This window comes from Perna viridis, chromosome 5 (assembly GCF_037379345.1).
Source record: "Perna viridis isolate PV_CMFRI_1.1 ecotype Kerala chromosome 5, ASM3737934v1, whole genome shotgun sequence".
NCBI classification, from domain to species: domain Eukaryota; kingdom Metazoa; phylum Mollusca; class Bivalvia; order Mytilida; family Mytilidae; genus Perna; species Perna viridis.
The window spans coordinates 47,269,426-47,284,472 of record NC_142449.1 but is presented as its reverse complement, the minus strand read 5'-3'; the positions used below and the strand labels follow the sequence as shown (position 1 = coordinate 47,284,472).

Below are 15,047 nucleotides of genomic sequence, written 5' to 3'. Positions count from 1 at the left end.
TGATTACCGCTTTAACCTTGGTTCCCATGATTATACCTTGACCAATTGGAACCAAATTCGGTATGAATGTTTCTTTGGGTATCTTGCATAGAACTGATGTGGGGATTTTTGATCCGTCAAGAAACATGGCGTCCGTTAACAAAAATAGAACATAGAGGTCAGACAGTAGTTTTTCGCATATATCTCCAAAACCGTTAGGTTTAACCAAATTCTGACATAGGGTAAAAGTGTTCAGCATGATGAAATCTATTTGTGGTCAAACTTTCGCGTAATCTGTTAAGCAATATTAGAGTTATTTTTTTCTAATTTTTAATGTTATTTCTATCAAAACTCTTCTCCTCTGAAACTACTGGATCAATCAGAACAAATTTAGTACGAATGTTTCTAAGGGTGTTCTGCATAGAACTGATGTGGGGATTTTTCTATTCGTCGAAACATGGTGGCAGTTACTAAAAATAGAGCATAGCGTTCAGACAGTAGTTTTTCGCATATATCTCCAAAATCGTTAGATTTGGCAAATTTGTGACGAGGTAAAGGTGTTCAGCATGATGAGATCTCTCTGTGGTCAAACTTTTGTTTTAATCTGTTCAGTCATTTTTGAGTTATTGTACGTTTTCGACGTTTTTTTCCCTATTTTTAATGTTATTTCTTTCAAAAATCTTCTCCTCTGAGACTACTTGACCCATCAAAACCTAACTTGGTATGAGTGTTCCTTAGGGCCGTAGCTTCTAAAAATAGAACATAGGGGTTAGACAGAAGTTTTTCGCATATATCGATAGGTTTAGCCGATTTTTTTTTCAATTGCTTAAAAATCCTCATTATAAGGCTTACAAAAGTCTGCAATGGGTCAAAGTTGTCAGATGACTCTTTGTTAGAGTTACTGTCCTAGAAAGGTGAAAAAATGTGTTTTAAAGTATTTCAGCCTAATTCTTGAAAATAATGATAGATAGAAAGAAACTTTCTATTGGCGATATGATCCTTATGATAAGTCCTACAAAAGTGTTTAGAGATCAAAGTTGTCGGACAATCCTTGTTAGAGTTATTGCCCTTGAAATGTAAGAAATTATGTTTGTGTAGTTTTCAGTCAATATCTTCAAAACTATGATAGATAAAAAATAACTTTCAATTTATAAAATGATCCTTATGATAAGTAGTTCCAAATTCCTCTTTGAGTTAAATTGTCAGAAAAATCCTTCTTAGAGTAATCGCCGTTGAACGGCAAAAATTAAAGGAGGTGAGCGATTCAGGTTCCTGGGAGCCTTTTATTACATTCTTAAATTGTTATATCTATAAATCAAATACTTCCCGTTCTTGTTAATTTCAAATTTCCTGATTTTAATGCGTTATACAGGGAAATAAAACAACTGTGCATTATCAACTACCCTTTCATATAACAAAATAGCTTTCAAAACCTGTCAAAGAAATGACTATATATTTAGGGGGGTTTAATGATAAATTATTCTCGGTATTTTATGGTCTCTTATATCATTAATGTTTCTGTCGCAGATGTGTTAATTGGAATTTACCTGAACAGTGTAACCTAAACGAACCCAAACTAGGTAAATGTTGCAAAACACCGATATGTCTGCCATTTATCATTATACAATATCCTGATAGATACAAATGTGACCAAGTGGGGCGTGATGGTAAATGCTGGCCCAAATATAACACGAATGTGGAACTACTTTTATTAACACATAGAAGGCATTGAAAGATCTACAAAATAGAGAACAAAAGGAATAATGAATAAATATACAAAATAGACCAATTATTGTCAAATACATGCAAAGCATAGAAAATCATTGCAAATATTCAAACAACTTGCATAAATCAAATTCATTTGCATGTTCAAAACAATTTAACTTAACGAACACACGAAAAGAACACAAATCATCAATTGAATATTTAAATGTAATACCCACAGTTAACTATAACTGTACACAACTGACCATTTAAAGTCCTTTATAAGTACTCACTATAACAAGGTATAACATTAAATCAATTAAACTGATTCAATGATCTGCAAAATCAATAAAACAAATTGAAATAAAACATTGAAATACAAAAATGCTTTAAATGCAAAGTGCCAGTACGAAAAATGAAAAGTAAGAACATGAAAAAGTAACATCATAAATACCTTATCTGCTGGCTATACTTCTAACAATTAAAAGCGGACATTCATCTTGGCCTCCCAGTTCCACATTGAAATACTATAAAAAGTTCTGAGTATTTATACCAAAATATAGTACTACTCACAAGTGGAAAAACTAGAACATCCAACCTCTAAATATATTAAATCCAATAACAACCAGTGAGCAGATTTTCAGCACAATGCGAAGAAAATGCAAAATGCAACGAAGCGTAGAGTAACTCAGACCACTGTAGAGAACAGATCAAAATTTCGAAAGAAATATAAGTCAATAAATGGAAAACAATAATTATTTTGATAAGTAAAAATCAGCTTGTCCACATACTCCCCAGCTGAAATGTTATCGTCTCGATAAACAATACCAAAAATTAACTCCACATACTCCCAAATAATAGGAACAATAGTAAAATGACAACAGACATTTACCATAATCAAAATGATAAATTGAAGAGTCAACAGCACTACAAATCACATTGTATTAAAATTACTAACTTTTGTAAGCAGTTTACTTTGCTAATAAATACTAACTACAATAAACAGCACATGGTAGTCTATTCGGATTAGAATGTTTACCAGCATTTATCCTCGTACTTCGTCTCGGTACCATCAGAGTATCATCATCATCACCGTCGCTCGAATCGTACGGAGTAAGTTCATCACAATCCGGCCGACACTTCAACACATGTTGACGATTCAGCGTCCTGGATATACCAGCTCCATCACTAGGTTCAACGACAACGGTATTTTCGGATGATCTTACCACTCGGTAAACGGCGGAGTCCCAAGTGTCTTGAATCTTGTTACGCCCATGTACGCCACGATTCCTGATGTAAACCGAATCTCCCTCACGGATTTCAGGATTAAAATGTCTCTTGTCGTGCTGTTCCTTCCTGTACGATGCACGGTCTTTCATCTGCTCCCCAGCTTTTTCGTGAGCATATCGTAGACGATTCTGATGTTCAACAATCCATTCATCTAAAAGAACTTCAGAGTCATTAGATTCATTATTGCACAACAAAAAATCAACAGCTAATTTTGGATGCCGTCCGAACAATAGATAATACGGACTGTAACCAGTTGATGAATTCATTGATACATTGTACGAAAATACAAGTTCTGGTAAATATTTCGGCCAATTTTTCTTTTTGTCAACAGGTAACGATTGTTAAATCGTTCACATTGAGCATTTCCTTCCGGGTGATACGGTGTTGTACGAGTGCGATTAATGTTGTACAGTTTACAAAGCTGGCGAATAACGTCAGATTCGAAATTCCGACCTTGATCGGAGTGTAAGCGCTCAGGTACCCCATAAATGCAAAACCACTCGGTCAATAAAACGTTTGCAACGGTGTCTGCTTTTTGATCCTTCGTGGGAATTGCCCTAGTAAATTTTGTAAAAATATCAGTCATTACCAAAACATTCTCTTTGCCATGTGCTGGTTCAAGTATGGTAAAGTCAATTGCTAAAATTTGTAACGGTTTGTTGGCAATGAGGTGCCCCATAGCTGGTCGAATACTAGGTTGCGGCATTTTTGAAATCACACAACGTCTACAATTCTTACAATAATCTTTAATTGTGTTAAACATACCTGGCCAATAGCATCTGGTCCGTATGGTGGTAAACGTACGTTCAATCCCTTGATGTCCTAAATCGTCATGGCACTTTCTCAATACTTTGTCCCTCAGAACAACTGGCAAAATCAACTGGTTTATCTCACCATTTATCGGATCACGTATCCTTCTATAAAATATACCATTTACAACAATCATTCTGTCCCATTGACGTAAAAGAGTAACTAAATTTCTATCTAACTTGTGTATTTCTGACCGTGAAGGTTTAACCTTAGTGTTCCAAATTGCAATAAATTTACTTATTACTGAATCAGAATTTTGTAAATTTCGAATTTCACCTTTGTCAAAAGTTGGTAAAGTTGTATGAGCTTCTTCAACAAAAACAGTTTGACAGTCTTCAGACCTAACATTCTGAACTACATCACCTGGAACTGCTGTACCGGTAGCAAACTTCTGTAGCAATGTTTTTATATCTTCGGACTTTGCAAGTTCTACCTTATTATGTGTTCTAGACAAAGCGTCAGCATTTAAATTATGCTTTTGTGGTCTATACCTGACATCAAAATCAAACACTGCTAATCGGGACAGCCACCTCTGTTCCTGTGCTGAAAGTTTTGACGTCTGCAAATAACATAATGGATTATTATCGGTATAAACAGTAAACTTAGAACATAATAAATAGTCTCTAAATTTCTCAGTTATCGCCCAAGCTACTGCCAATAGTTCTAACTTTCTAGAACTATAATTGTTCATATTTCGCTCGTTCGGTCTTAATGCTCTACTCGCATAAGCAACAACTCGTAATTTTCCTTCCACATATTGAGATAACACAGCACCTAAGCCTTGCATACTTGCATCGGTTTCCAAAACGAATGGTTTATTAAAGTTTGCATATGTCAATATCGGCGCAGAAACTAAGTGTTCTTTCAACGTATCGAACGCTTTTTGACAATCGGTGTTCCAATCTTTTCCAAAAAGTTTACGTGGATGTGGTGTATACTGCTGAGCCAATTGATTCAAAGGAGAAGCAATTTTGCTAAAGTCTCTAATATAACGTCGATAGTAACCAGCTAATCCCAAAAATGATTTCAATTTCTTTACATTTGACGGAACTTCAAAATTTTCTATAGCACTAACCTTGTCAGGATCTGTGTGTATACCATCAGCAGACACCACGTGACCAAGATATCTTACTTCACGCTTGAAAAAATGGCATTTTGAAGGCTTCAGTTTCAGTCCATGCTGTCTTAAACGCTGAAAAACTACTTCAAGACGTTTTAAATGATCATCAAATGTACTAGAAAATGTGATAATGTCATCAAGAAATACAAGCAAAATTTGAAACAGTTCATTTCGAAAACAATGCTGCATTAACCGTTGAAATGTAGCCGGCGCATTGCAGAGTCCGAAAGGCATGCGTAAATACTCGTACAAACCCATAGGAGTAGTAAATGCAGTTTTCTCAATATCATCATCATTCATTGCAATTTGGTTGTAACCAGAAGTCAAGTCCATCGTAGAAAATAGTTTAGCGCCACTGAGAGCATCAAAAGATTCTTCAACTCGCGGAAGCGGAAATGCGTCTTTGTTGGTTTTCGAGTTAAGTAAACGGAAGTCAACACAGAGCCTCAGAGAGTTATCTTTCTTTCTGACCAAAACGATCGGCGAAGCATAAGGGCTGGTGCTTTCACGAATGATCTTATTTTCTAGCAACTTTTTGATATGATTCTTAACTTCCTCATATTGTGTTGGCGGTATACGCCTGTATGGTTGTACGATCGGTTTATCATCTTGCAGCCGAATGGTATGCTTAACGGTAGAAGTGAAACCAACATCATTATCATCTTTTGAGAAAACATCTTTGTATCTATAAAACAACTTTTGAACAGCGTTTAACTCAATTTTGTTAACAGATAGATGGCTTATATCAACCGGCATTTCAAATTGTTTATAATCATCATCAACTTTAGAATTCGGAACATCAGAAAATGGTAAATTACTGTGGAAAATTATTTCTTCAACAGAATCAGTTCGAATGAACTCAATACGTGACCGATTGTTTTGCTCGACTTCTCCTTTCATAAGAATGCCAACTCTTGTTTTTGGTGCAATATAAATGTCATCACTGCCTAGGTTTGCGACTCGAAATGAAAAATGACCACGTTTGACGGTTACAAAAGTGTGTACTACGACTAGTGAACTTGGCAAATGTCCGCTTGATTTTAATGGTTCTATTACGGCATCATATATTCTAGGAAGATTTGGTCCTGTGCCATTTAAAGTAACAACAGACGAAGCAGGTATGCGTACAGGAGAACTAGCGCAAACTTTAGCATAACCAATAGTGTTCAAATGTTCATCTTTAATGCAAGCTTTAAATTGCTCTTTAAGTTTTGAATTTTCCGCAATAGTGGATACTTCTTCGCAAAAGTTCCTGCCAAAATCAAATTCTAAAATGTTTTTACAGCTCCTAATGATATTCATACCTAATAGCCCTGGAACCAATGCCTTCCTTCTTCTTGTGACTGGATCAGTGGAATCTTTCACAATCAATACACCACAGCTTTTCAACGTTTGTCCCATCACTACCATATCAACTTCCACATAACCAATATATGGAATAGAAAGTCCATTTGCAGCCCGAAGCTGCAAAGCTACGTCAGTACGTAATAGAGTACAATCCCGCAGAAATTTATCATAGAACGACTCTGTAACCGAAGAAATAGTAGATCCCGTATCCACTAAACATTTAGCCTCTGTGCCTGCTATGGCAACGGTAACCACCGGACACTTTCCTATCAAATAATCACAATCAACAGAGTCCATATATCCTCCATCTAACATGGGACTCGACACGAAAGATGGCGCTAGTTTCCCTGCTTATTCGGACAATCAGCAACTTTATGACCCGGCCTTTTACACCCAAAGCATAAATTAGAAGAACGTTGTTCATTGTAGGATCTATTCTGACCAGATGGCTTGGAATTGACTGTTTTTGTTAAAGCATCGATCTGTTCACTTTGTTTCCTTACTATCGCGAAAAGCTGATTCATTTTATCATCATTAGAATGCTGATCTTTCAGTACATTTGAATCTACCTGAACTTTCACTTTAGGTACGGGATCATTTATCTCCTCCTCTTCTGACCACATAATCGCTTCTTCGCGGAGACCGAGAAACGTAATGTCTGGATCAGATCTAACTAAACGCTTCAGGTGCTTCCTAAGCATGACATCCTGTACATTTTGGGAAAACTGATCACATAGTGATTTGTCCTTGTTCGGAATCAATGAATCATCTTTTCTAATTACTTTCCGGATTAAATCCATTAGAGCATAAGAATACTCACGTAAGGATTCGCCCTGTCGTTGCACTCTGTCGAGAAAATTTTTCTGCAGCTTTGTGATGTTGTCCTTCCCACCAAATGCATCCTGCAGAACTTTCACAATTCGACTAGGATTCTGTCTAATACCGTTCGATCTATATTTAATTTCTTCCTTGGCTGCACCTTCCAAAAACGAATAAATGAAATCAGCACGCTCCTGACGAGACATTTCACGTGTGCAAGACTCAACATCTTCAAGCCAATCCTCTACGTTCATGTTATATCCGGAAAACTTTGGTACCCTTCTGTCACGCTGAACATATATAACAGAACGTTTCTGGTCGTATAGTTGTTCATCATTCTCCACGTCTTCATTATCATCAGTTGTTTTCATCTGGTTAAGTTGATGCTGTAGTTCAAGAACTTGTCTTTGAAGCGACTTACATGTAGGGCGAGACATCCTTACAGGTATGTTACTCGGCAAACTCCGTGTAGTTCACTTGGTAATGTTCGACATCTTCCGGAATCCTATCAAAATATCGTCTGCTTAATGCCTTTAACCTTGCTTTCCCGCCTTGCCAGCAGTCAATGCCTTCTACATAATTGAATTGTCGACGACGCCATTCTGTGACCAAGTGGGGCGTGATGGTAAATGCTGGCCCAAATATAACACGAATGTGGAACTACTTTTATTAACACATAGAAGGCATTGAAAGATCTACAAAATAGAGAACAAAAGGAATAATGAATAAATATACAAAATAGACCAATTATTGTCAAATACATGCAAAGCATAGAAAATCATTGCAAATATTCAAACAACTTGCATAAATCAAATTCATTTGCATGTTCAAAACAATTTAACTTAACGAACACACGAAAAGAACACAAATCATCAATTGAATATTTAAATGTAATACCCACAGTTAACTATAACTGTACACAACTGACCATTTAAAGTCCTTTATAAGTACTCACTATAACAAGGTATAACATTAAATCAATTAAACTGATTCAATGATCTGCAAAATCAATAAAACAAATTGAAATAAAACATTGAAATACAAAAATGCTTTAAATGCAAAGTGCCAGTACGAAAAATGAAAAGTAAGAACATGAAAAAGTAACATCATAAATACCTTATCTGCTGGCTATACTTCTAACAATTAAAAGCGGACATTCATCTTGGCCTCCCAGTTCCACATTGAAATACTATAAAAAGTTCTGAGTATTTATACCAAAATATAGTACTACTCACAAGTGGAAAAACTAGAACATCCAACCTCTAAATATATTAAATCCAATAACAACCAGTGAGCAGATTTTCAGCACAATGCGAAGAAAATGCAAAATGCAACGAAGCGTAGAGTAACTCAGACCACTGTAGAGAACAGATCAAAATTTCGAAAGAAATATAAGTCAATAAATGGAAAACAATAATTATTTTGATAAGTAAAAATCAGCTTGTCCACACAAAGAAGAATAAATTTATACATTTTTTATGAACTTTTACCGTTCAAATCGTAACCCCTAAAACATCCCAGCCTCCATTCCTTTTGTAATATACATTAATACTCGAGTTATGATATTCGTGTGGTGGCGTTTTGGAGGGAGAAATTCCGAGAGTGAAATTACCAAATTCATTTTTTTCACAAGGGAACCTATCGATAAATCACCTCTAATTAATAAAACAAAAACACTAAATTGCTTTTTGTATATTTAACAAACTGTCAAGGCTGTGTTGTATAATTCTTTGTTTTGAATAGGAACATTTAAATAGTATGAAGAATATGACTCAGTGAAATGACTTTTAAAAGTATTTAGATGATAAAGGATTGATAATAAAACATTTTGTCGAATTGTAAAATCTCCTTATTTTCATGTCTTGCTTGTTTTACTTTTTTAAGTATAAGGATATGTCAATAATCTTAACAAATAATAGTTGAAGCGGCACTATTTGTTTTCAAAAGGAATAAAATGACCCTAACACTTCTTAAAATTTGGAAATGTGTAAAAATATTCTCAGAATTATAAACTTGTTCAAGAAAAATAACCAAGTTTTGATTTGTACGATACAGTTATACATCTTCCGCTGTTTTGTCTTTTATGCATTGTAAGGGTTAAGTTTGATTCTGTCAGGTTTATTGAAACTGAAACCGAAATACTAGTATTTAAAATCAAATTTTAAAGAAAAAACACCATGACCTTATCTGAGCTTTTGTTTTGATTTTGTTTCAAGAAATGAGATACCTACTGGAATGAAAATGTTTCCGTAAGATTCACTCCAATTTATTTTTTTTTCTTTTTTAATGTTCACGTTTATAGCAGTTTGGATCTGGGCAAAGAAACTGGAACTGAATATTTTTGGTCAGAATAATACTGTCTATATATAAATCTTCACCAAAAATGCATGTCATAAAACTATGTTTGTTTATTTGTTGGGGTTTAACGTCCGAGCACATAAAAATCTGAATTGTTAATTTGTTCTGTAGACTTTTCTTGGATGGGTGTTTTTGTGAGTGATTTTGGCAGCAAAATGTTCAAATTTACCATTTCAGCATATTATTCAATGGCATGCTAAGGCACCCACCATTTTTATATTGAGGGGGCCTGGGATATTTTTTTTGAAAAAAAATATTAATTTCATTTTGAAGAAAAATTTAAAAAAATTTCTGTGGCTAGAAAAAAAATTAATGAAGTTCGACAATGGTAAACAAAATAAATAATTTTGTTTTCTGTTTTTCATAAAAAAATGTTTAGACAGAAAAAAAGTAACAAGGAGAGGAGAGGAATCTCATGTGCGTATAGTGAATGAATCATAGACTGCCATTCAACATGTTATATTATGTATGAGGAAGTATGTTACAAATGTCTTAATACTAAAATTTTACGGTTTAATACGGCAAAATTCGTGACGTTATAAAGAGTAACTACATTTTTGTAAATGGATATCAATATCCAGAGACTTTTGTATTATATTAATCCAGTATGTTAAACAAGTATTAGAGAAATGCACAAAAACACAAGAACTACCACTAATATAACAGAAAAGAGATAAGAATACCAGACCGTCTGATTATATCCCATTATGGAAACTGTGTAGACTTCTTGACTAATTTTTGCTACCTATATTTAAAAACCATGGAACTTATGTACGAGACAGCTCGGAACTTTTACCAAAAACAAGCAAAACATAATTAGTTCCGAGATGATGGCTCTATTGTCTTTAATGAGTCTTTTGATCAGATTCAAATGTTATTCAACATTAATATTGCTAATAAGAAGTTGAACTACTCAAATGTGCTTATACTTTATTGAAGTCCTCAGTAAATTTCTTAGAGAAAGAGCAATTAAATCCAAATGGAAGAGGGTGAAGCCTTGCGACACTTAGGACTTAATAGTTATTGTAGTACAATGTGTCTAATGTATGGTATCAATTAATCCATTAAAAAACTACTTTTAATTCATTTAAAGGCTACACAGGTAAATGTGCAACACATACATCATATGTCTATCATATGAATCGACCACCATATGATAATCATATATTCCAGTTAACATATGATAATCGCATGGCTATCATGTGATAATCACTTTTTTCACAAACCTATGATTACCATATGTTTTTGATTATAATATGAATTGAGCACCATATGATTATAATATGTGGCACATTTGGTTGTGTACTCGACTGCAAAATATACAGCTTGTTTTGCCCATTAGCAGAGCATGTGCTCTCAGACTTAAAGTCAATAAAAAATATTAAAAAGTTATTAACATTTGTAACAAAATACTCTCGAACATTACACACAATCTCGTACTTGTTACGAAAGCATTGGTCTTATATAGTTAATGACCCTGAATCCTCTCAAGTATTTGAACGACCACTATAGCAGACTCTGGTCAAAACTTAATAATGCACATAAACATTACTCCATAGTATTTTTTTAATATAAAATCATCACCTGTATATACCGTTCTTTAAATATGCATATTTCACATAATACATTTAATTACGAAACTAATTAACATTTTCACTATTTGATCGGAAGCAAATGCAACATTCTTGAAATATACTTGTGACATGTGTATATGTATTACAAAATACATTCTTAACTATAATTATTCATCCGCCAATTAAATTTTACTCCTGTAAGACCGCCTTAATGGCTGGGAGCTGGAACGTGCAGACATTACACGAAACCGAAGAGCAACACACGCTGCAATAGAAATGGAACGCTACAATCTTGATATTTTGGGAGGAAGTTAGATGGAAATTATCTGGAACGGTCCTACTATCTTCAGGGCAATCTCAACTGTACCCTGCACCATCAAAGAGGATGGTAACCATCAACATGGAGTAGGAATCTTAGTCAATAAAAAGGCCAAATCAACACTCATCGAATGGAATCCTGTTAGTGAAAGAATTATCATGGCAAAATTTATTTCAAAGATACAAAAAGCAACAGTCGATCATTCAATGGACCGCTCCTACCAACGTAGCAGAGAAAGAAGACAGAAAGGAGTTTTACAACCAGCTCCAAGCTATCCTAGATCGAAAAACACCACTGGACATCTTGATTCTAATGGGTGACATGAATGCCGAAGTTTGAAAAGATAACACAGGAGTGAACTTATCACGGGGAAGGAAGGAATTTGTAACATCAACTAAAAAAGACAACTCTGTGCAGATTTTTTATCCCACAACGATATGGTCATATGAGATAAGACATTCTCACAAGGATATACATAAAAAAAATCTGGGTATCCCCAGAAAAGAAAACAAAAATCCTGATAGACCACATTACGGCCGCCGGGAGATGGAGAAAGAGCGTTAGAGCTTATGGGGTTGCTGATATAGCATCCGATCATCAACTTGTGGTGGCCGAATTTAAGATCAAGATAGCCATGGCAACTAGACAAAATCAGATTAGAAGCAGACAGTATACCATAAGAAAGAGGCGCAGTCGACAAAGAGTAATCAAGGAAACCAAGGTCATAGGAGAGAATAGAATCCACATATAACACAACACGCCTAGAAGAACTTGGATTCTCAAAGGAATAAAAGCCATGGTTATCTGATGATACAATCGAGAAAACTGAGATGTTTAGGTCTGTTAAGATATAACTTGACCAGGTTAAGACAAGATTGCAGAAAGAATAGTTGACGGGGTAACACATATACATCAGGAAAGGAGAAAAGAGAAACATCAACGAGCTCGCTTCAAAAGCAAAGAATGCAATGGCCAGAAATGACACCAAGATTGCGTACAGCATCACACGTCAACTAGTAAGTAGAAAGCCCGACACATCCAAACCAGGGAAAGACAAAGATGGCAATGTGATAACAAACCCAAATCGACCACTTTTAAATGGAGAAGATATACCATACGTTTCTGGTCCAACCCATGGAGAAGACCATGATGTGCATACTAGCCCAACCACAAAATCATAAAAGCCCTATGGAGAATCAGGACTGGAAAAGCCCCAGGACCAGACCAAATTCCACCCGAGATCTTGAAGATCAACCCAGAAAACACCTTAAACATCTTGACTGGTTGATAGATTTTGGGGTTTAATGCCCGAGCAGTAATATTTCAGCTATATCCAGGCGACAAACATGAAATAGTGATGAAATGGAAAATGGGATGGGACACAGGGGATAATGGGGTCGACAAGTTTTGATTATCCTTGGAAATTGGGAGAGGTGGGTAGGGTCGGGCAATTTAGCCTTTTGTGGCGGAGCACAATGGTTCTTACTTCGGTAGCATACCACAGAAGGGTAATTTAACGAGTGTAAGTAATGTGGCATCTTTCCCAACACGTTGGACCACTATGGTTTGCAGTCAGGTCTTTCGTATTATGGCCCTACAGCATCTTGCATGAGCTGTTTGAAAACATCTGGAAAACAGTGGAAATCCCCCATGAGTGGAGTTTAGGTTACATCATCGAGCTTCTAAAGTAGGGCGACCTGAGCAACTGCCAAAAACTAAAGGAATTCAGTTACTCTCACTTCCAAGTAGTCCTAGCAAGAGTCATTCTGGAAAGAATCAAGTCAGCAATAGATACAAACATCCGTTATGAGTAAGCAGGATTCCGATGCAACCGATCATGTATTGACCAAATTGTTACGTAACGGATCATCATCGAGCAGTCCATAGAATGGCAATCTTTACATCAACTTCGTGGACTTCAAGAACGCCTTCGACATAGTTGACAGAAATACTTTTTGGAAGGTACTAAAACACTATAGAATCCCTGTCAAATTGTAAAGATTATTCAAGGATTCTACTGAAACACCAAATGCCAAGTCATCTATAATTCAACTCTCACCATCCTTCAATGTACATACAATACAACGCCAAGGCTGTTTCCTGTCAGCCTTTGTTTTCAATATAAGTGTGCAAGAATTTTAATTAGAAATAATATACAATCATGAATTTCATCATGACTGCTCTTAGTCCCCGACTTTCTCGTGCTATTGCAGGGAAGCTTCCCGTCTGCATGAGTCCCAGACTTCCTTGTGCTATCACAGGAAAAGACTACCGACCTGCATGAGAAAAACAGAGGACGCTTACTCTACCAGTGCACCTGGTCCATGCTTCCAGTTTTAAAAGGATTTCGAGTTGCTCATGTGCTTTCGTTACTTTGTATGTATGATTTTAGTTATTTCATGTTCTTTGTTGTGCATGTCTGGTCTTTGTCCCTGGATTACATTCTTTCGATTATTGCTATGACCTTGGTTCCCTTTATTTTCCCATATTTCTCATGCTCCATTACTGTTTAGAAAGAAAAAGCAGCTCCTCATCCAATTCCTGGCTACAGACAAAGCCATGTCTTGTTTAGGCCAAGTAAATTTCATCCAAACCTCACCAAAAATGTAGGATGGTTGGGAAGGATTTTATCCTGACCTGATTTTGCTAGCCTGATTTTAACTATTTGGTGTATAGACATGTTCTTAATCCATATCCACATCAGTTTCAGAGGAAACATTATTTTGGTCACCAAAACTTGAAAGATTTGTATATTATAATGCCTAAATACAAGAAACTGACGTGGAAAAAGTCCAGATTTTGAAATTTCCATCCCATTTTTTAATGAAAAAAGTCATTTTTAGGAGCCGAAGACGTAATGCTCCTGATCAATTTTATTTAGTCTTAACAAGAATAAAATATCTGATTGATCTGAATCTTTACTTTCATATCCTCTCCCTTGATATTATTTAATATTTCCAATTTTTTTGTTTATCATAAATTTGACTTACAAAAAAAAAATAATCATCCATACTTGAAAAAATAATTATTCATTTGCTATTGGAAAAAAATAAAATAACTTTAAGAAGAGCAGAAAAAAAATTATTTAGCAATATTGAGGCCCCCCTCAGTATCAAAATGTTCGGTGCCTAAAAAGGCAAATTTGAACACTTGCTGGGATAATTCTTGGGCATTTATTCTTACCCAGATCTTTAGTTATTGTTTTCAACCAAACCCTAACCCTAATAGTTGGTCCAAGTATAACTTTCTTCCAGACATAGTTGTTTTATTCTCTGGTGTAGTTATATAAGATGGAAAAAATCCCCAGAAATTTGTTTTCAATGTTTCACATGATTAAACAACTAAAACTTGAGGTCTGAGGTAGACCTAGAGTAAGGGACACAACTCTTACAAATCCTTGAAACGTTTATATTCAGCATTTTACATCAATCTCAAGTAAGCATCCAAGTAACTTGGACTGATTTCATCCGTTTCAAATGAAAGCTTGAAAGGCTTTGGTAAAATTCAATATGATACAAACATATCACAGATTTCAAGTGTTGTGTCCCTTACCCTAGGTGTACCTCATTAGGGGGATTTTATATAATGCAGGATTTAATTTTCAAGCGATGGTATTACCATTCTATTTAAATTCAAATGAAGTCAAGTGTAGCAAACTAAAATTAGAAAAAACTTAATGTCAAAATAAACAAAGACACAGCAGAAAGTACAAAAAAAAACTGATGAT

The 15,047-nt window shown here is 35.3% G+C and overlaps 1 protein-coding gene across 1 annotated transcript; it reads right to left on the bottom strand.

Annotated features, from left to right (window-relative positions):
* Window positions 1-6,588: 6,588 nt before the first annotated feature.
* On the bottom strand, window positions 6,589-8,528 carry LOC148617982 (uncharacterized). The gene is made up of 2 exons (XM_088585680.1): window positions 8,186-8,528; window positions 6,589-7,764 (listed from the first exon to the last, which is right to left on the bottom strand). Exon 2 carries the CDS (start codon window positions 7,504-7,506, stop codon window positions 6,589-6,591), a length of 918 nt encoding a protein of 305 aa, XP_088441806.1. The 5' UTR covers window positions 7,507-7,764; window positions 8,186-8,528.
* Between the last annotated feature and the right edge of the window lie 6,519 nt (window positions 8,529-15,047).

Bases quoted from the DNA above. Each gene is read 5' to 3' on its own strand.
- LOC148617982 (XM_088585680.1), bottom strand. From the start codon at position 7,506: ATGTCTCGCCCTACATGTAAGTCGCTTCAAAGACAAGTTCTTGAACTA.